Source organism: Ovis aries, chromosome 7 (assembly GCF_016772045.2).
Source record: "Ovis aries strain OAR_USU_Benz2616 breed Rambouillet chromosome 7, ARS-UI_Ramb_v3.0, whole genome shotgun sequence".
Classification (NCBI taxonomy): domain Eukaryota; kingdom Metazoa; phylum Chordata; class Mammalia; order Artiodactyla; family Bovidae; genus Ovis; species Ovis aries.
The window spans coordinates 52015311-52038482 of record NC_056060.1 but is presented as its reverse complement, the minus strand read 5'-3'; the positions used below and the strand labels follow the sequence as shown (position 1 = coordinate 52038482).

The following is a 23172-nucleotide window of genomic DNA, read 5'->3' as shown; positions in this document are numbered from 1 at the left end:
CAGAGTTCCAAAGAACAGCAAGAAGAGATAAGAAAGCCTTCTTCAGCGATCAATGCAAAGAACAGAGGAAAACAACAGAATGGGAAAGACTAGAGATCTCTTCAAGAAAATTAGAGATACCAAGGGAACATTTCATGCAAAGATGGGCTTGATAAAGGACAGAAATAGTATGGACCTAAAAGAAGCAGAAGATATTAAGAAGACGTGAGAGAAGAACTGTACAAAAAAGATCTTCGAGACCAACATAATCACTATGGTGTGATCCCTAATCTAGAGCCAGACATCCTGGAATGTGAAGTCAAGTGGGCCTTAGAAAGCATCACTATGAACAAAGCTAGTGGAGGTGATGGAATTCCAGTTGAGCTGTTTCAAATCCTGAAAGATGATGCTGTGAAAGTGCTCCACTCAATATGCCAGCAAATTTGGAAAACTCAGCAGTGGCCACAGGACTGGATAGGTCAGTTTTCATTCCAATCGCAAAGAAAGGCAATGCCAAAGAATGCTCAAACTACCACACAATTGCACTCATCTCACATGCTAGTAAAGTAATGCTCAAAATTCTCCAAGCCAGGCTTCAGCAATACGTGAACCGTGAACTCCCTGATGTTCAAGCTGGTTTTAGAAAAGGCAGAGGAACCAGAGATCAAATTGCCAACATCCGCTGGATCGTGGAAAAAGCAAGAGAGTTCCAGAAAAACATCTATTTCTGCTTTATTGACTATGCCAAAGCCTTTGACTGTGTGGATCACAATAAACTGGGGAAAACTCTGAAAGAGATGGGAATACCAGACCACCTAACCTGCCTCTTGAGAAATCTGTATGCAGGTCAGGAAGCAACAGTTAGAACTGGACATGGAACAATAGACTGGTTCCAAATAGGAAAAGGAGTACATCAAGGCTGTATATTGTCACCCTGCTTATTTAACTTCTATGCAGAGTACATCACGAGAAACGCTGGACTGGAAGAAACACAAGCTGGGATCAAGATTGCCGGGAGAAATATCAATAACCTCAGATATGCAGATGACACCACCCTTACGGCAGAAAGTGAAGAGGAACTCAAGAGCCTCTTGATGAAAGGGAAAGAGGAGAGTGAAAAAGTTGGCTTAAAGCTCAACATTCAGAAAACGAAGATCATGGCATCCGGTCCCATCACTTCATGGGAAATAGATGGGGATGCAGTAGAAACGGTGTCAGACTTTATTTTGGGGGGCTCCAAAATCACTGCAGATGGTGACTGCAGCCATGAAATTAAAAGACACTTACTCCTTGGAAGAAAAGTTATGACCAAACTAGATAGTATATTCAAAAACAGAGACATCACTTTGCCAACTAAGGTCCGTCTAGTCAAGGCTATGGTTTTTCCAGTGGTCATGTATGGATGTGAGAATTGGACTGTGAAGAAGGCTGAGCGCCAAAGAATTGATGCACTTGAACTGTGGTATTGGAGAAGACTCTTGAGAGTCCCTTGGACTGCAAGGAGATCCAACCAGTCCATTCTGAAGGAGATCAGCCCTGGGATTACTTTGGAAGGAATGATGCCAAAGCTGAGGCTCCAGTACTTTGGACACCTCATGTGAAGAGATGACTCACTGGAAAAGACTCTGATGCTGGGAGAGATTGGGGGCAGGAGGAGAAGGGTCAAACCAGGATGAGATGGCTGGATGGCATTACGGACTCGATGGACGTGAGATGGTGATGGACAGGGACACCTGGCGTGCTGCGATTCATGGGGTCGCAAAGGGTCAGACACGACTGAGTGACTGAACTTAACTGAATACAAGTTATATATGTTTTCATGAAGCTATAGGTTAACTATGTAATCCATGAAAGTGAAGTCACTCAGTCGTGTCCAACTCTTTGCGACCCCGTGGACTGTAGCCCACCAGGCTCCTCTGTCCATGGGATTCTCCAGGCAAGAATACTGAAGGGGGTTGCCCACCCAGGGATCGAACCTGGGTCTCCTGCATTGCAGGCAGACGCTTTACCCTCTGAGCCACCAAGGAAGCCCCATATAATCTATAGTTACCCATTATTTAATAACTATAAGTTGCAGTCATAATTATACAATTAATTTTAATAACTAAACAATTGTTGCTAATTGTAATTATTAACTAATGGTGTAATTAAAAAGGGATATCTAAAAGTAGACAGTTTCTCAATTCTAGTTAAAAGCTGTGAAAATATTAAACTTTTAAATATCTTTTTGAATTAAACAAAATCATGTGTTCAAAATAAAAGTCTCATGACTTCTGAATTTGAACTTTTCAAAATAAATTTCAATGATTCTTAAAAATTTGCCCTGGGTTTTAAAAATTAAGTTAGAAGAGCCTAATCATGATTGAGATGATTTTCAATTATTTCAGATACATTTCAAGGACTAAAGCAAACACTTCCTTGAATTTAGACCTGCCAATCTGCAGATGAGTATACTGATCAGATAATGGTCCACTCTCCATGTCGGTCACTATTTTACCATGCTAAGAAGAAACATACTCTATTTGAAAGACTACTCAACAATTGACTTTTGTCTTACATTTGAAGAAAATTTCCACAATGTATAGAATTCTAAATGGGCTATTATTTTCTTCGGCCCTTTAAATCCACTGTCTTCCATCTTCTAACATTGCTGCTCAAAATTCAGTCAGACTTCTTACTATTGTTCCTTCGAGGGCAACAGTCTATTTTGTGTGGCTACTCTTATAAATTTTTATGATTTTTCTCCATTGTTAGATTTCGAAAGTTTGACTACAACAAGCATAAATATGTTTTAAATTATTTATTATGTCTTAACCTGTGACTTAATGTCTTTTACTATTTTTGGAAATTCACAGCCTGTATCTCTTTGAATATTGCATTTCTGCATCATCCTCATTCACTTCTACTACCAGAACCAAAATTATACATCTAGTAGAACTTGCCAGTACAGCCCTTATCCCTTTTAAGCTCTCTTTTGTGTTCTTCTATCCTTTTGTTTCTCTATGCTTATTCTGGATATGTTAAACTGATCTGCTCACACAGTATGTCTTCATCTGTATCTATCCAGTAAAATCTAGCTTCTGGATTATTAAAGTAAAACATACACTAAAGTAGAAAATTCTCAAGCATGTATCATGGAAGATGCTTGCTTGTCAAGCTCACCTTCACTTAACTTTTAGCCATACTTGTGCCACCTGCAAAAACTTCCAGAAGAAATGCAGCTACAAATGCCAGGCTCACTATTCTGGTTTCCTTCCTCTCCCATGTCTTATTTTTATTCCTTCTCCAGATAGTCTGTTCTGAGAGGGACCATCTATCTGAATCAAGTAGTTTGCAACTGCTACAAAGCTCCTGTATTTAATTCTTATTATCAGTGAGTTAAAGCCATGAAGTAATAGAACATTTATTTCATCTTCAGATAACATAAAAGTATCATGATAACTAATAATGATTGGAGAATTAGGATCAAAAAAGATAGCTTGAGACTAGAACACTACGAAGACACTGCCAGTCATTAAAACAAATTTTGTTTTTAAGAATGGTAATTCCAAGAGAATCTGATAGAAGTTGTGGACACAGAAAAATACACATGGGTGTATTTGCCAAATATATTTACATGTAATTTAAAGAAGCTCAAAAACCTCTGAAGCTCATCCATGGGTCATATAATATTCTATAGAAGCCTTGTTCAGTCAAGATAAAATGTACAACTATCAAAGTAAACTCCAAATATATTCAACTATGTAAGTACTCTTGCCTGGAAAATCCCATGGATGGAGCCTGGTGGGCTTCTGTCTATGGGGTCGCACAGAGTCGGACACGACTGAAGTGACTTACCAGGGGCAGCAGCAATGAAAGTACAGAATGGGCATTTAGTTAGCCTGAGCTTTAATCAACAGTGTGATAGGCTGCCACTGAAAAGTAATCTTAGGCAACATTAAGGAACATATTCCAGAACAATGTGGTTAACAGTCTCACTATTAGGGGTACTGAACAACACCCTAGAGTATTACACATAATTGTGGGAGCAGGATTTTGATTGTGTGTACTCAGTCGCATCTGACTCTGTGACCCTATGGACTGTAGACCGGTAGGCTTCTCTGTCCATGGGATCTTCTAGGCAAGAATAGTGGAATAGGTTGCCATTTTCTCCTTCAGTGGATCTTCCTGACCCAGGGATCGAACCTGTGTCTCCTGCATTGGCAGGTGGATTCTTTACTGCTGAGCTATCAGGAAAGCCCCCAGTATTTTGTTAAGGAACATTAAAAGTCTAAGTCACATCTACAGAAGATAATCAGGATGAGGAAGAAGCTTGAAGTCATATTATCTAAGGAACAGATGAAAGAATGAAGGATATTTAACATATAGAAGGAAATGTTTAGTGAATTCATAAATATCTAAGTGAAAGTGAAGTGAAAGTGAAAGTCCCTCAGTCATGCCCAACTCTTGGTGACTCCATGGACTATACAGTTCAAGGGATTCTCCAGGCCAGAATACTAGAGTGGGTAGCTGGTCCCTTCTCCAGGGAATCTTTCCAACCCAGGGATCAAACCCAGGTCTCCTGCTTGGCAGGCAGATTCTTTATCACTGAGCCACCTGGGAATAGGAGAGGATGTCCTAAAGAACTCTAATTGTTTTTCAGTCAGATAACAGAACTAAGACAACTGTCTGGAAATTACAGGGCAATTAACTTTGAAACAACAGAGGAAAAAGGAGTATTCAAAGAGCTGAATGAAAAAGAAAGTTTCTATTATAGTCACTAGACATGCTGAACCACAGATGACCAGCCATCTTCCAGAAATTTTGTAGGAAATTTATATAGGGGCATAAAATTAAATCAGGCGTCACCTCAATAACCTCAGATATGCAGATGACACCACTCTTATGGCAGACAGTGAGGAGGAACTCAAAAGCCTCTTGATGAAAGTGAAAGAGGAGAGTGAAAAAGTTGGCTTAAAGCTCAACATTCAGAAAACGAAGATCATGGCATCCAGTCCCATCACTTCATGGGAAATAGATGGGGAAACAGTGGAAACAGTGTCAGACTTTATTTTTGGGGGCTCCAAAATCACTGCAGATGGTGACTGCAGCCATAAAATCAAAAGACGCTTACTCCTTGGAAGAAAAGTTATGACCAAACTAGATAGCATATTCAAAAGCAGAGACATTACTTTGCCGATTAAGGTCCGTCTAGTCAAGGCTATGGTTTTTCCTGTGGTCATGTATGGATGTGAGAGTTGGACTGTGAAGAAGGCTGAGCACCGAAGAATTGATGCTTTTGAACTGTGGTGTTGGAGAAGACTCTTGAGAGTCCCTTGGACTGCAAGGAGATCCAACCAGTCCATTCTGAAGGAGATCAGCCCTGGGATTACTTTGGAAGGAATGATGCTAAAGCTGAAGCTCCAGTACTTCGGCCACCTCATGTGAAGAGTTGACTCATTGGAAAAGACTTTGATGCTGGGAGGGATTGGGGGCAGGAGGAGAAGGGGACGACAGAGGATGAGATGGCTGGATGGCATCACTGACTCGATGGGCGCAAGTCTGAGCAAACTCCGGGAGTTGGTGATGGACAGGGAGGCCTGGCGTGCTGTAATTCATGGTGTTGCAAAGAGTCGGACATGACTGAGCGACTGAACTGAACTGCAGATTTCTCTTAAGAGTTAGATTCATGAGTCTATTTTTTTTTAAGAGGTCATTTAAAAAATTATCTTTAGAGAAAAGAGAAGAGGGAAATGATATTAATTTTCACCTCAAATATTATCACTTTATTTCTATGAATATGACCTCTTTTCTCAAATGAATATATATATATATATATATGTATACACACACACACACACACATATATAGGATTTAAAGCACTAACTATTTCCAGTCAAAATATTAACTAAGTACAATGACATAAAGAAAGAAATTTCACTCTTAGGTGATAAGCATTACATAAAACTTTAAAGATAAAGACTAAATAAATAAAGGTTTTGGCAGTCAAGATACCTGTTTTCTCTTACTTGTTGCCTCAACTTTTCATCCTTCAGACTTTCACGTTTTAGTTTTGCCAGTTCCGTAGCCAATTTCTCTTCTTGTTCAAGCTGGAGCTGCCTCAATCTTTTGTTTTCTTCTGCCTAAATAAAAAAACAAAACTTTAGTCATTTGTCTTCCAGAATCAGATATTTTTCCATAAAGGATGAATTTGTTTTATAGTAGAAAACTACAAGTGCCTTCTGAGCAGTCAACTATTCACATTTTATTTTAAAATATAAAATATTATTTCCATAAAAAATTTTTCTGAGCATTTTGTCATGGAAAATTCCAAACACCAAACACGGAAAGAAGACTATTGAAACATACCCTCAGGAAGCTGTCACTCATCTTCAACAATTATCAATATTTTCCCAATCTTGTTTCCCTACTCTTCTACTCCACTCCTACTTTTTTCTGCATTTTTTTTTTTTGGCTAGAGTATTCAAAAACAAATTCTAGATATATCATTGCTTTGTAAATAGTTCAATATTAATCTCTGACAAGAATTTCTTCTTATATAAACATGCCATTAACAAACTGAAATAAATTAACAATAATTCTTTAGAAAGGTGTAATAACTTGTCCATGCTCAGGTTTCCCCAATTGTCTCAAAGATCCTTTTTCTGTTTATTTATTTCTTTGGTTTGTTCAAATCAAAATCCAAGCCAACCCATATACTGTATCTGGTTATTATTTAAGTCTCTTTCATTTTTTAAGTCTCCTCACACAGTTCCTCCCTCCTCCACCCTACTCCCCCTAGCAAGGCACTGACTTGTTGTGGAAATTAGGACATATGACCCACAGAATGCCCCACGTTCTGAATTTGACCAGTTGCTTCCCCAAGATATCACCTATCTTGTTTCTTTTTCCTATTTCCTATAAAATGGTTGAAAGATCTAGAAACTTGATTAAATGCTATATTTAGGAAAGAATAAATACATAAAAGGGGTTTCCTGGTGGCTCAGTGGTAAAGAACCTGCCTACCAATGCAGGAAACTTGGGTTTGATACCTGGGTCAGGAAGATCCCCTGGAGAGGGAAATGGTAACCGACTCCACTATTCCTGCCTGGGAAATCCCATGGACAGAACAGGCTGGCAGGCTACAGTCCATAGGTTGTAAAAGAGTCAGACATAACTGAGCAACTGAGTATGGCATGACAGGCACATAAAAAGATGTTCAATATCATTAAAGATCAGGAAGTTCAAGTTAAAACAACAATGCTATATCACTACACACATCCTGGAATGGCTAAAATGAAAAGTCGTAACAAAACCAAATGCTGGTGAGAACCTACATAATTCACACATTGCTGGGTTGTAATGTAAAATGGTACAGCCACTCTGAAAAATAGCTTTACAGTTTGTTATAAAGCTAACATGCAATTACAACTCAACAGCTGTATTCTTAAGCATTTATCCCAGAGAAATGAGAACACATGTTTATTTAAAAACCTATACCCAAAATGTTTATAGCAGATTTATTCAAAATAGCCAATTAAAAATAGCCAGACATTCTCTAACAGATGAATGGTCAAATAAACTGTGATATATCCATACTATGGAATACTGCTCAGCAACAAAGAGGAATAAGCATTCATAGAAGCTACAATCTGGCTGAACCTCTAGAAATTTTGCTGAGTGAAAAAAATCCAGTCTCAAAAGGTAGCATACTGTTTGATTCTATTTATATAATGTTCTTGGAACATGCTCTATTTTAAGGCTGAAACATAATTCACATAGCATTCAATTTGTATTTCACAATTCACAACTCAGCAGGTTTTTAGTATATTCACAATGTTGCACATCCAAAACCACTGGCTAGTTTCAGAACTTTTTAAAGATAGACTATTATTTGGAGCAGTACTGAGTTCATAGCAAAACTGAAAACAGAGTTCCCATGTATACTATTCCCACACACATGCACAGGCCCCCTCACTATCAACATTCCACACCAGAGGGGAGATTTGCTACAATCAATAAACCTACATTGACACATCATCACCCAAGGTTCAGTTTTCCTTACAGTTCAGTTTGGACGTTATATACTCTATGGGTTTGAACAAATGTATAATGATATGTATCTACCATTACAGTATCATACAGAATTTCACCACCCTTAAAATCCTCTATGCTCTGCTTATTCATCCCTCCCTCCTCAAAACTCCTGGCAACCATTAATCTTTACTATCCTCATTGTTTTATGTTGTTCAGAATGTCATATCATTGAAATCATATGCCTTTCAGATTGGCTTCTTTCACTTATTAATATTCATTTAAGATTTTTCCATGTCATTCCATGACTTGATAGCTCATTTCTTTTAGCACTGAATAATATTCTATTTTCTGGATTATTTCTTCATTCACCTACTGAAGGACATCTCCGTTGCTTACAGGTTTTGGCCAGTATAAACAAAGCTGCCATAAACATCCACATGCAGGTTTTTGGGTAGATGTGGTCATATATGGATGTGAGAGCTGGACTGTGAAGAAAGCTGAGCACCGAAGAATTGATGCTTTTGAACCGTGGTGTTGGAGAAGACTCTTGAGAGTCCCTTGGACTGCAAGGGGATCCAACCAGTCCATTCTGAAGGAGATCAACCCTGGGATTTCTTTGGAAGGAATGATGCTAAAGCTGAAACTCCAGTACTTTGGCCACCTCATGCGAAGACTTGACTCACTGGAAAAGACTCTGATGCTGGGAGGGACTGGGGACAGGAGGAGAAGGGGACGACAGAGATGGTTGGATGGCATCACTGACTCGATGGACGTGAGTCTGAGTGAACTCTGGGAGTTGGTGATGGACAGGGAGGCCTGGCATGCTGCAATTCATGCGGTCGCAAAGAGTCAGACACGACTGAGCGACTGAACTGAACTGAAGCTTTCAACATTACAGAACATTTTTATCACCCCATAAAAGAAACCTCACAGCTGTTACCAATCATCATTCCCTTTACCCCTCAACCATTAATCTATTTTCTAGCTGTGGGAATTTGCCTATTCTAGACATTTTAAGGAAATCATGCAATACATGGGGCTTCTCTTGTGGCTCAGCTGGTAAAGAATGCCTGCAGTGCCGGAGACCTGGGTTCAATCCCTGAGTTGGGAAGATCCCTTAGAAAAGGGAAAGGCTTCCCACTCTAGTATTCTAGACTGGAGAATTCCATGGACTGTTTAGTTCATGGGGTCACGAAAAGTTGGACACGACTGAGCCACTTTCGGTCACATGCATTACATGGCCTCTCTGTTTGGCTTCTTTCATTTAGCATAATGCTTTCAAGGTTCACCCATGCTGTGGCACATATCAGTAATGCATACCTTTCTATGGTTGTATACTACTGTGCTATATAGATACACATATCTTATTTATCCAGTCACAAACTGATGAGTATTTAGATTGTTTCCACGTATCTGGCTATCATGAATAATGCTGCAATATGAACATCTGTGTAAAAGTTTTTGTGTGGACATATATTTTCAATTATCCTGGTCATATGCTTAGGAGTGGAACTGCTATGTAATAGAGTAACTGTTTAACTTTTTAAGTAACTACCAAACTGCTGTGCACAGTCACTATACCATTTTACATTTCCATCCAAAATGTACAAGAGCTCCAACATTTTATTTCCTCTTCTCCCCCAAATGTAGCAGTCCTCATGGGTCTCAAGTGGTATCTCATTGTGGTTTTTATTTGCATCTCCCTAATGACTAATAGTGCTGAGCACAGTTTTTTGGGATACTATTTATTTATATACATTCTTTGGAGTAATGGCTACTGAAATTCCTTCCTCATTCATTTTTTTTTTTGTCTGATGAATTGTACATTGAACATTCTGTAAGTGACAAAATTATAGAAATAGAGAACATATTAGTGATTATTAGACTTAGGGATGAGGTAGGGCCAGACAAGAAAGATATGAGTATGCTTATAAAATGACATAATATGGGATCCCTGTGATCATGGAATGCTTCTGGATCTTAGCTGCGGTGTTATATATACAAAGCTACATGTTAGCCAACGACTCCTGAGTGAAGAATTGGCTCCACAGCTGACAGCAGCAGTGGTGAGGCTGGGGTGCCCTCTGCCCCTGGGTATCCACCAACACTGGCTCCAGCCTTCCCCAGACCCACTTCCAAGCCACAACAGCAGGGCCTTTTCCTCGACCCCTGGCTGCACACTGAGTGACGCCCGACAGCCAGTAAAGGTTTAAACGCTCAATGAAGATGATCAGTGGGACAGCCAGGGCACCAGGCAGGTCATCCAGCTACACTGAGCAGCTGAAGGGTATGTCCCTGTTAGTTAAGGCCTGACAAAACGTGGTCCACTGGAGAAGGGAATGGCAAACCACTACAGCATTCTTGCCTTGAGAACCCCATGAACAGTATGAAAAGGCAAAAGATGTAACACTGAAAAATGAACCTCCCAGGTCAGTAGATGTCCAATATACCACTGGGGAAGAGCAGAGAAATAGCCACAGAAAGAATGAAGGGGCTGAGTGGGAAATAACACCCAACTGTGGTTGTACCTGGTGATGAAAGTCAAGTCTGATGCTGTAAAGAACAATATTGCATAGGAACCTAGAATGTTAGGTCCATGAATCAACGTAAATTGGATGTGGTCAAACAGGAGATAGCAAGAGTGAGCATTGACATTTCATGAATCAATGAACTAAAATGAACAGGAATGGGAGAATTTAATTCAGATGACTATTATGTCTACTACTGTGGGCAAGACTCCCTGAGAAGGAATGGAGTAGCCCTCATAATCAACAAATGAGTCTGAAATGCAGTACTTGGGTACAATTTCAAAAATGACAGACTGATCTCTGCTCATTTTCAAGGCAAACTATTCAACATCACAGTAATTCAAGTCTATGCCCCAACCACCAATACTGAACAAGATGAAGTTGAATCGTTCTGAGAAGACCTACAAGACCTCCTAGAACTAACACCAAAAAAAGATGTCCTTTTTATCATAGGGGAATGGAATGCAAAAGTAAGAAGTCAAGTGATACCTGGACTAACAGTCAAGTTTGACCTTGGAGTACAAAATTAAGCAGGGCAAAGGCTAACCGAGTTTTACCAAAAGAACGCAGTGGTCGCAAACACTATCTTCCAACAACACAAGAGATGACTCTACACGTGGACATCACCAGATGCTCAGTACCAAAATCAGACTGACTATATTCCTTGCAGTCAAAGATGGAGAAGCTCTCACAGTGAGCAAAAACAAGACCTGGAGCTGACTGTGGCCCAGATCATCTGCTCCTTTTTGCAAAATTCAAGCTCAAATTGAAGAAAGTAGGGAAAACCACTAGGCCATTCAGGTATGACCTAATCAAATCCCTTATGATTATACAGTGGAGGTGACAAATAGATTCAATGAACTAGACCTGATAGACAGAGTGCCTGAAGAACTATGGACAGAGGTTCATAACATTGTATAGGAGGTGGTGACCAAAACCATCTCCAAGAAAAAGAAATGCAAGAAGGCCAAGTCTGAGGAGGCCTTACAAATAGTTCAGAAAAGAAGAGAAGCAAAAGGCAAAGGAGAAAAGGAAAAATATTCCCAAGAGAATTTAGAGTTCCAGAGACTAGCAAGGAGAGATAAGAAAGCCTTCTTAAGTGAATAATACAAAGAAAAAGAGGAAAACAACAGAATGGGAAAGACTAGAAACCTTTTTAAGAAAATTGGAAATACCAAGGGAACCTTTCATACAAAGATAGGCACAATAAGGACAAAAATATCAAGAACCTAACAGAAGCAGAAGAGATTAAAAAGCGGTGGCAAGAATACACAGAAGAATTGCACACAAAAAGCTATTAATGACCCAGATAACCACAATGGTGTAGTCATTCACCTTGAGCCAGACATCCTGGAGAACTGGACATGGAACAAAGGACTGGTTCAAAATTGGGAAAGGAGTATGTCAAGGCTGTATACTGTCACCCCGCCTATTCAATTTATATGCAGAGTAAAAACATGTGAAATGCTGGGCTGGATGAATCACAAGCTAGAACCAAGACTGCCAGGAGAAATATCAACAATCTCAGACATGCAGATGATACCACTTTAATGGCACAAAGTGAAGAGGAACTAAAGGTGAAAGGTGATCAAGGTGAAAGAGGAAAGTGAAAAAGCTGGCTTAAAACTCAACATTCAAAAAACTAATATCATGGCGTCTGGTCCTATCATTTCATAGCAAATATATGGGGAAAGCGTGGAAACAGTGTCATTTAATTTTCTTGGGCTCCAAAATCAATGCAGACGGTGACTGCAGCCAAGAAATTAAAAGACACTTGCTGCTTGGAAGAAAAGCTATGACAAACCTAGACAGTGTATTAAAAAGCAGGGACATCACTTTGCTGACAAAGGTCTATATAGTCAGACCTATACTTTTTCCAGTTACATATATGGATGTGAGTTGGACTACAAAGAAGGCTGAATATTGAAGAATTGATGCTTTCGAACTGTGGTGCTGGAGAAGACTCTTGAGAGTCCCTTGGACAGCAAGGAGAGCAAACCAGTCAATCCTAAAGGAAATCAACCCTGACAATTCATTGAAAGGAATGATGCTGAAGCTGAAGATCCAATACTTTGTCCACCTGATGCAAAGATCTGACTCACTGGAAAAGACCCTAATGCTGGGAAAGATTGAGGACAAGAGAAGGAGGTGCAGTTCCATAGAACTGCACATCCACAGAACTGTAAAGAATGAATTTTATAGTATGCAAATTTAAAAAGAAATCAACTAGCACAGCCATACCATATACTACTACTTAACAAGAAGGAGTAAACTACTGACACATCCAACAACTTAAATGAATCTCAGAGAGTGGAAGAAGATGGTGGAGGAGTAATCTCATCTCTCAGAAGACGAGATTGTTGGATGGCATCACTAACTCAATGGATATGAGTTTGAGCAAACTCTGGGAGATAGTGAAGGACAGGGCAGCCTGACATGATGCAGTTCATGGTAGTCAGAGAGTCGGAAAGGACTTGGCAACTGAACAATGATGACGACACGTTATAAACTGTATAGGACTAAACCCACACACACAAAGTAAAACTTGAGAAATCTGAAAGAGACTAGTAGTGTACAGCGTCATTGCTGACATCTTGCTTGTCATATTGTATTATACTTTTGCAAGATGTGTCACTGGGAGAAACTGGGTACAGGATACATACGATCTTTCTGTATTATTTCTTATAACTGCATATGAATCTTTATGAATATATAAATCTATCATCGCAATAAAAATTTCAATGACCGAAAAGCAACAACAAACGTTGGTGAGGACACAAAGCAAATGGAATTCCTATACGTTATTTAAGGAAACACAAAGCAGAGCAGTAACTCTGGGAAACGATTTGGCAGTTTCTTACAAAATGAAACTAACATATACCTTTTGATCCAACCATCCTACTCTCAGGTTTCTGTCCAAGAGAAATGAAAATTTATGTTCATACAAAATTTATATTCGGTTTTATTCATATTAGCCCAGAGCTGGAAACAACTCAAACAACTTTAACCTGTGAATGGACAAACAAACTGTGGTACATCCACATAATACAATACTATTAGAGGGTTATAGGGGTCAGCTGCTCAGTCATTTCCAATTCTTTACGACCCCATGGACTGTAGCCCACCAGGCTCCTCTGTCCTTTGGGTTTTCCAGGTAAGAATACTGGAGTAGGTTGCAACTTCCTACTCCAGAGGATCTCCCTGACCCAGGGATCAAACCCACATTTCTTGCATCTCCTGCACTAGCAAGTGAATTCTTTACCACTGCGTCACTTGGGAAGCCAGAACACTACTATGCCATTCACCAATTAAAACGAGTGATTCATGAAACAACACAAAATCTTAAATTTGTTTGGCTAAGTGAAAGAAGTCACACCCAAAAAGTGACATATTATATAACTGCATTTATATGTTAGTATGGAAAAGATAAATCTATTGGACAAAAAAGAAATCAGTGGTTTCCAGGGACTGGGTGGGTGTGAGCGGTTGACTCCAAAGGGGAAGCATGAAGGAAAGGAATGGAAAGGAATGCTTTGTATGACATTGTAATGGTGGAACCAGTAATTATCCATTTGCCAAAATCCACAGAACTGCACATCTATAGAATTGAACAGAATGAATTTTATAATATGCAAATTTTAAAAGAAATCAACTAGCACATCCATACCATATACTACTACTTAATAATGAGTAAACTACTGACACATCCAACAACTTAAATGAATCTCAGAGAGCAGAAGATGGCAGAGGAGCAAGACAGGGAGATTGCCAGCCTCCCCACAGATACATCAAACACTCATCAAGATCGGGAACAACTACAAAACAACCTCTTGGCAACAGCAGAAGACCCAAGGCCTCCGCGGGGAGGGGGGCAAGCTAACTTCCCTGGAATGAGGTAGGGCAGAGAACAAAGACATAAAAACAGAAGAGATGGAGAACTTCAAGATGGGAGCTTGTGCCCAGAGGAAGGGAGGGAGTCGTGAAGGAGGAAAAGTTTCTGTGCACTGGGAAGCTCCCTCACAGGCGAGACCAAGGGGGAACTGCAGAATCTTGGAGAGCTGGGCAAAGTGGCGGACCTAGAGGGCAGAATTCAGAGAGCTGCATTTCTCAGCCCATAAGCAGCTCACAGACCCTGACCCCGACCAGACGACAGGCTCAGGGAGCCAAGAAGTACACAGAAGCCCAGCGGCACATAACGTGGGGCCAAGGTGCCAAGAGAAGAGCACACAAACCTTGAGGTGCAGAGGGTTGGCCCAGGCTGCTGACAGAAGCACACACAAACCTCTGCAGCACAGCAGGCAGGCCCAGGGTGCCAAGAGAAAGGCACACAAGTCCTGAGGTGCAGAGGGCGGGCTCAGGGTGTGGAACGAAACCCACACAAGTTTCTGCGATGCAGAGCGCAAGTTTGGGGAGCTGAGAAAAGTGCCATGCAAGCCCCTGCCTAGCAAGCATCAGCCTGCAGTGCAGGGCAGGACCAGCGTGAAGAAGCTCCAGCAAAAATTCAAGGGACAAGTAGGGACCTGGCAGCAGTGAGGATATGCTGAGGGCCACTTCGACATGGCTGGAGAAACAGACATGTCTAACACTGCCAAAGCCAGGAGGACTGTCCAACGTCATACTGAATCCACAGACACCCCAAAAACTACTACTAGACACTCTGCTGCCCTGCAGAGAGATGAGATCCAGCTCCATCAAGCAGAACACAGACACAAGCCCCCCTAACCAGGAAACCACCACAGGACACGAATTCAACCCCATAGAATTTTCTTTCCTTTTTTCTCCTTTAAGTCACTTTGTTCATTTCTCCTACATATTTCTGTCTTCATGTTAGCCTTTTGTGGTGCTGTGGAGTTTTTCTCTTGTTAAAAATTTTTTTTCTTTAAGATTTTTTTCCTTTTGTGTGTTTTTTTTTACTTTGTCTTAGTTCTGTTTTTCTTATAGCTACAGCTATTCCTGAATATATATAAATCTTTTTCATATACATCTATTTATCTTTGCTTTTCTGTTTTTTAACTTCCTCTCCCACCCATTTCTTTTCTCTTTTTTCTTTCTCCTCTTTTTTTCCTCCACTCTTTCTTGTTTCACCATGTAAGTTAAATTGTTGTATTCTCTTTGCTACATTCCCCAGTTGGCACTCTGCTCAGGCTCCAGTTTTCTGGATTGAGTGTTAGTGAGCTCTACTTTCAATTGGCTGATATCACTTTTGGTTTCCTTTGCTCACAAAGTCAATCTCCTGTACTCTCTTTTCTTTAGAATACTTTGGCTATTTATCTCTGTGTGTGTAAGAGGGTGTAAATGTTCCATTATTTTTTTAGTTACATGTCTGATGCTGTACTGACCATCTACCTTTCATTTCATGTCATGTTTTACTTTTTGTTTTGGTGTGTTTGCTTTAACCCCTTTTAACACCATGATAAACAACTTAGGGAGCCCCTGTCCCTCAACCAAAGATCAAACCTGAACCACTGAGGTGAGAGCACTGGGTCCAAGATTCCAGAATGCCAGAGAACTCCTAACCCCAGGGGTATTAATTACTGAGAACTTCGACACCTGTACACAAAGTCTGGTATCACGCAGCTATTGGCAACATCCACTGCAGGACACTTCACGCAAACAACAAGCAAGACAAAAACAATCACCAGCATACAGGAGTCCCACAGACACTCCAAAATATACCTCACACAGCCCTGCCCAGCTGAAGAGAAAACCTCACCTCCTCCCACTAGAACACAGGTACAGATCACCTCAAAAAAGAAGTCCACACAAACCACTGAACCAACCTTTCCCTCCGAGGGCAAAAACCAAGGGCAGAAGAATACAACCCTAAACGTTGGGGAAAGGAGACCTCAAACTGAGTAAGTTAGAAAGTAAACAAATAAATAAAAGGAGAAATATAGCACAAATGAAGGAACAAGGTAGAAACTCACAAGACCAAATAAACGAAGAGGAAACGAGCAAACTACCTGAGAAGGAATTCAGAATAATGATAGTAAAGATGTTCCAAGCTTTGAAAGTAAAATGGAGAAAATAAAAGAAACAATCAACACAATTAATACAATTACCAAGTACACAGAAGAAATAAAGAATAAGTAAACAGAGATGAACAGCACAATTATTGAAATTAAAAATACTCTAGAAGGAATCAACAGTACAATAACTGAGGCAGAAGAACAGATAAGTGAGCTGTAAAAGAGAATGGTGGAAATACTGCTGAAGAATAGAATAAAGGAAAAGGAAAAAAACAAATTGAGGATAGACTCAAGAGACCTTTGGGACAATATTAAACGCACAAACATTTGAGTTATAGGGGTCCCAGAAGAAGACAAAGAGAAAGGAACTGAGAAAATGTTTGAAGAGATTATAGCTGAAAACTTCCCCAACATGGGAAAGGAAATAGTCAATCAAGTCCAAGACGTGCAGAGTCCTTTAACAGAATAAACCTAAGGAGAGACATATTGAGACACATACTAATCAAGCTAACAGAGATTAAACACAAAGAAAGAATATTAAAAGCAGTGAAGGAAAGCAACAAGTAACATACAATGGAAAACCCATACAATTAACAGGAGATCTTTCAGCAGAAACTCTGCAGGCCAGCAGGGAATAGCAGGATATATTTAAAGTACTGCAAGAAAAAAAATCGGCAACCAAGATATTCTACCCAGCAAGGATCTCACTCAAAACGGATGGAGAAACCTAAAGCTTCACAGACAAGCAAAAATTGAGAATTTAGTACCACCAAACCAGCTTTACAACAAATACTAAAGGGACTTATATAGGCAGTAAACACAAGAAAAAGGAAAGACCTACAAAAACAAACCCAAAACAATTAAGAAAATGCCAACAGGAACATATATATGAATAACTACTTTAAATGTAAACAGATTAAATGCACCAACCAAACGATACAGACTGGTTGAATGGATATAAAAACAAGATCCATATATTTGCTGCTTACAAGAGACCCACTTCAGACCTACAGACACATACAGACTGAAAGTAAAAGGATGGAAAAAAGATATTCCATGCAAATGGAAATAAAAAAGAAGCTGGAGTGGCAATTCTTATTTCAGATGAAGTAGACTTTAAAATAAAGAATATTATGAGCAATAAAGAAGGATACTACATAATGATCAAAGGATCAATCCAAGAAGAAGACATAACAATTTTAAATATTTATGCATCCAACACAGGAGCACCTCAATACTAAGGCAAATACTAACAATATATAAGGCCAATACTCAATACATAAGGCAAATACTAACAAACATACGAGGGGAAATCGACAGTAACACAATAATATTAGGGTACTTTAACACCCTACTTTCACCAGTAGACAGATCATCAAAATAGGAAATCAATAAAGAAATACAAACCTTGAGTGAAACATTAGACCAAATGGACCTAATTGCTATCTTCAAGACTTTCCATCCAAATGCAGAAGAATACATTTTCTTCTCAAATGCACATAGAACATTCTCCAGGACAGACCACATCTTGGGCCACAAATCAAGCAGCAATAAATCTAAGAAAATTGAAATCATATCAAGCATCTTCTCTGATCATAACGCTATGAGACTAGATACCAACTACAGGGGGAAAAAATGCAAAAAAACACAAACACGTAACTATTAAACGATACACTACTGAATAACAAAGAGGTTACTAAAGAAATAAGAAGGGAAATCAAAAGATTCCTAGAAACAAATGACAATGAAAACAGGATGACCCAAAACCTATGGGATACAGCAAAAGCAGTTCTAAGAGGGAAGTTTATAGCAATACAATCCTATCTCAAGAAACAAGAAAACATCAAATAGATTACTCTATATCTAAAGAAGCTGGAAAAAGAAGAAAAAAACCCACAAAGTCACAAAAGGAAACAAATCATAAAGATCAGAGCAGAAATAAATGAAAAAGAAATGAAGGAAACAATAGTAAAGATTAATAAAACTAAAAGCTGGTTCTTTGAGAAGATAAACAAAATTGACAAACCATTAGCCAGACTTATCAAGAAAAAAAAGGGAGAAAAATCAACAAAATTAGAAATTAAAAAGGAGAGGTTACAATAGACAACACAGAAATATAATGGATCATAAGAGAGTACTATGAGCAACTAAATGTTAATAAAATGGGACAACCTAGAGGAAATGGACAGATTCTTAGAAATGATCAACCTCCCAAGACTGAACCAGGAAGAAACAGAAATTATGAACAAGCCAATTACAAACACTGAAATTGAAACTGTGATTTAAAATCTCCCAAAAAACAAAAGCCCAGGGCCAGACAGCTTCACAGGGGAATTCTATCAAACATTTAGATGACAGCTAATGCCTATTTTTCTGACACTCTTTCCAAAAATTGCTGAGGAAGGAATACTTCCAAACTCATTCTACAAGGCCACAATCACTGATACCAAAACCAAACAAAGATATCATGAAAAAAGAAAAGTATAGGCCAATATCACTGATGAATATAGATGCAAAAATCCTCAATGAAATTCTAGCAAAAAGAATTTAACAAAACATAAAAACGATCATAGACCATGATCAAGTCAGGTTTATCCCAGGTATGCAAGGATTCTTCAATATATGCAAATCAATCAATGTGATACACCATATTAACAAATTAAAAGATAAAAATCATATGATAACCTCCAGCAGAAAAACATTTTGACAAAATTCAGCATGCATTTATGATAAAAACTCTTCAAAAAATGGACATACAAGGACTCTACCTTAGCCTAATAAAGGCCATATTCAACAAACCCAGAGCAAACATTATTCTCAATGGGTAGAAACTGAAAGCATTCCTTCTGAGATCAGGAACAAGACAAAGATGCCCACTCTTGCCACTATTATTCAACAGTTTTGGAAGTCCTAGCCACAGCAATCTGAGACAAGAAAGAAATAAAAGGAATCCAGATTGGAAAGGAAGAAGTAGAACTCTATTTACACGACATGATACTGTATGTAGAAAACCCTAAAGATACTATCACAAAATTACTGGAACTAATCAGTGAATTTAGTAAAGTCACAGGATACAAAATCAATACACAGAAATCACTTGCATTCCTATATACTAACAACTAAAAAATCAGAAAGAGAAATTAAGGAATCAATCCCATTTACCATTGCAACTAAAAGAATAAAATAACTAGGAATAAACCTATCTAAGGAGATGAGAGAGCTATATACAGAAACTATAAGGCACTGATGAAAGAAATCAAAGATGACATAAACAGATGGAGGGATATTCCATGCTCCTAGGTTGGAAGACTCAATATTGTGAAAATAACTATACTACCAAAAGCAATCTACAAATTCAATGCAATCCTAACAATTTACCAATGGCGTTTGTCACAGAACTAGAACAAAAAATTTCACAATTTGTATGAAAATATAAAAGGCCCCAAATAGCCACAGCAATCTTGAGAAAGAAGAATAGAAGAATAGCCCAATGAGCTAGGCTAGAGAGCCCAGAGATAAACCCATGCACATGCGAGCACCTTATCTTTAACAAAGGAGGCAAAAATATACAATGGGGAAAAAGATAGTCTCTTCAATAAGTGGTGCTGGAAGAACTGGACAACTACATGCAAAAGAATGAAATTAGAACACTTCCTAATACCATACACAAAGATAAACTCAAAACGGATTAAAGACCTAAATGTAAGATCCGGAAACTATAAAACTCTTAGAAGAAAATATAGGCAGAACACTGCATGACATAAATCATAGCAAGATTCTTTATGACCTACCTTCTAGAATAATGGATATAAAGACAAAAATAAATAAATGGACCTAATTAAACTTAAAAGCTTTTACATGGAAAAAGCTTTCACCTTCATAAACAAGTTGGAAAGATAACCCTCAGAATGGGAGAAAATAATAGCAAATGAAACAACTTACAAAGAATTAATTTATAAAATATACAAGTAGCTCATACAACTCAATACCAGAAAAACAAACCCAACCAAAAAGTGGGAAAAAGACCTAAACAGACATTTCTCCAAAGAAGACATACAGATGGCTAATAAACATATGAAGAGATGTTCAACATCACTCATGATTAGCGAAATGCACATCAAAACTACAATGAGATATCACTTCACTCCAGACAGAGTGGCCATAATCAAAAAATCCACAAACAAGTGCTGGAGAGGGTGTGGAGAAAATGGAACCCTCCTACTTGCTGTTGGGAATGTAAACTGATATAGACAGTATGGAGACCCCTTAAAAAACTAGGAGTAAAACCACCATAGGGCTTCCCTGATAGCTCAGTTAGTAAAGAATCCACCTACAATGCAGGAGACTCCAGTTCAATTCTTGGGTCGGGAAGATCTACTGAAGAAGGGACAGGCTACCCACTCCAGTATTCTTGGGCTTCCCTTGTGGCTCAGCTGGTAAAGAATCCACCTGCAATGTGGGAGACATGGGTTCGATCCCTGGGTTGGGAAGATCCCCTGGAGAAGGGAAAGGCTACCCACTCGAGTATTCTGGCTTGGAAAGTTCCATAGACTTAGTCCATGAGGTCACATGGACTGTACAGTCCACGGGGTCACAAAGAGTCAGACACAACTGAGCAACTTTCACTTTCCACTTTTCAAAAACCACTATATGTCCCAGCAATATCACTTCTAGGCACATACCCTGAAGAAGCCAAAACTGAAAAAGAGACATGTTCCCCAATGTTCATTGCAGCACCATTTACAATAGACAAAACACAGAATCAACCTAGATGTCTACTGACAGATGAATGGATAAAGAAGCTGTGGTACGTATATATGATGGAATATTACTCAGCCATCAAAAGGAACACATTTGAGTCAGCTCTAATGAGGTGGACAAACCTAGAGCCTATTATACAGAGTGAAGTAAGTCAAAAAGAGAAATATAAACATCAATATACTGACACATACATATGGAATCTAGAAAGATGGTGCTGATGAATTTATTTGCAGGACAGCAATGGGGAAACAGACATAGAGAACAGACCTATGGACACGGGGGAAGGGAAGAAGGGAGAGTATGGAGAGAGTAACATGGAAACTTACGATACCATATATAAAATGGATAGCCAACAGGAATTTGCTATATGACTCAGGGAACTCCAACAGGGGCTCTGCGACAATCTAGAAGGGTGGGATGCGGAGGGAAATGGGAGGAGGTTCGGGAGGAGGGACATGGGTATACCTAGAGCTGATTCTTGTTGATGTTTGACCAAAAAAAACAAAATTCTGTAAAGCAATTATCCTTCCATTAAAAAATAAAGTGCCCCACTCCAAAAAAAAAGCAGCAACAGCTATGGTACATATATATAATGGAATATTACTCAGCCATAAAAGGAATACATTTGAGTCAGTTCTAATGAGGTGGATGAACCTAGAACCTATTATGCAGAGAGAAGTAATATAAGTAAGAGAAAAACAAATATCATATATTAACACATATATATGGAATCTAGAAGGATAGTATTGATGAATCTGTTAGAGCAGCATTGGAGACTGCTTACATAGAGAACATTGGAGATGCAGATATAGAGAACATACTTAAGGATAAGGGTGAGGTAGGAGAGGGAGCGGGTTGGATAAATGGAGAGATTAGCATGGATTCATATACACTAACATATGTAAATAGGTAGCCAACAGGAATTTGCTGTATGACTTGGGGGAACTCAAATTGGGGCTCTGTAATAACCTAGAGGGTTGGGAATGGGCAGGGGATGGGAGGGAGATTCAAGAAGGAGGGGATATACATACACCAATGGTTAATAGTATGACAAATCAAACCAATACTGTATACTAATCATCAAAAATAAATATTTTAAAAAATGAATCTCAAGAGCATGATGTGGAATAAAAACAGCCTATTCAAAAGTGACAGACATATGATTCCATATATATATGTAATCACGCATGACTGTTTACACAACATTTTTTAATAACATTCTTGAAATAACAAAATTATAAAGATGGAGAACAAATTAGTGATTGCTGGCATAGTGGGGACTGAAGGAAGAATGTGACTATAATGGGGTATCATGAATGAGGTCTTGTGGGAATGGAATAGCTGTTTCTTGAATGAGGTGGTGGTTGCATAAATGTATACCTTTGATAAAATGACACAGAAGTACATAAGCATAATACAGCAATGCCACTTTCCAGGACTTGATATTGCAGTACAGTTATACAAGATGTGATCAATGAAAGAAACTGTCCAGGAGCCAGCAGACAGTACTCCCACACTATCTTTGCACCTTCCCAAGGATGTGTAACTAGTTCAACATTAAAAAAAAAAAAAAAAATCAGATGTGGGGAGAACAATGAATGTTGACTATAACAAATTAATTGTATTAAAAACAATCACAAAACAAATAAAAATCAATCAAATAACCACAATGAAGTAGAAAGGCAGAAGAGGACCAAAATAACTGTAAAAAAGTGTTTGACAAAGCGAAAGACACAAAGAACTGTACCCAAATCTATAATATAGTAAGTAAATTTGCTGTTCACAAGGGTGCAGATTAGCAATTCTGAAACTATCTGTATTCTGAAGTTGAAGTAATAAGTAAATATATTACAGATAATGAGAGCCAGATTTCTTTTTGTTGGGAGAATGCAATTACAAATAAATAACAAAAGGGGAAA

The 23172-nt window shown here is 38.8% G+C and overlaps 1 protein-coding gene across 3 annotated transcripts in view; it reads right to left on the bottom strand.

The window, feature by feature from the left end:
- Positions 1-23172, bottom strand: part of MNS1 (meiosis specific nuclear structural 1) — a 144771-nt gene that overhangs the window by 62777 nt on the left and 58822 nt on the right. For all 3 annotated transcript variants that reach the window (XM_060417885.1, XM_060417886.1, XM_004010584.6), the window contains one exon: positions 5974-6101. In XM_060417885.1, the coding sequence (XP_060273868.1) occupies positions 5974-6101 (128 nt within the window). The remainder of the gene's footprint in view (positions 1-5973; positions 6102-23172) is intronic.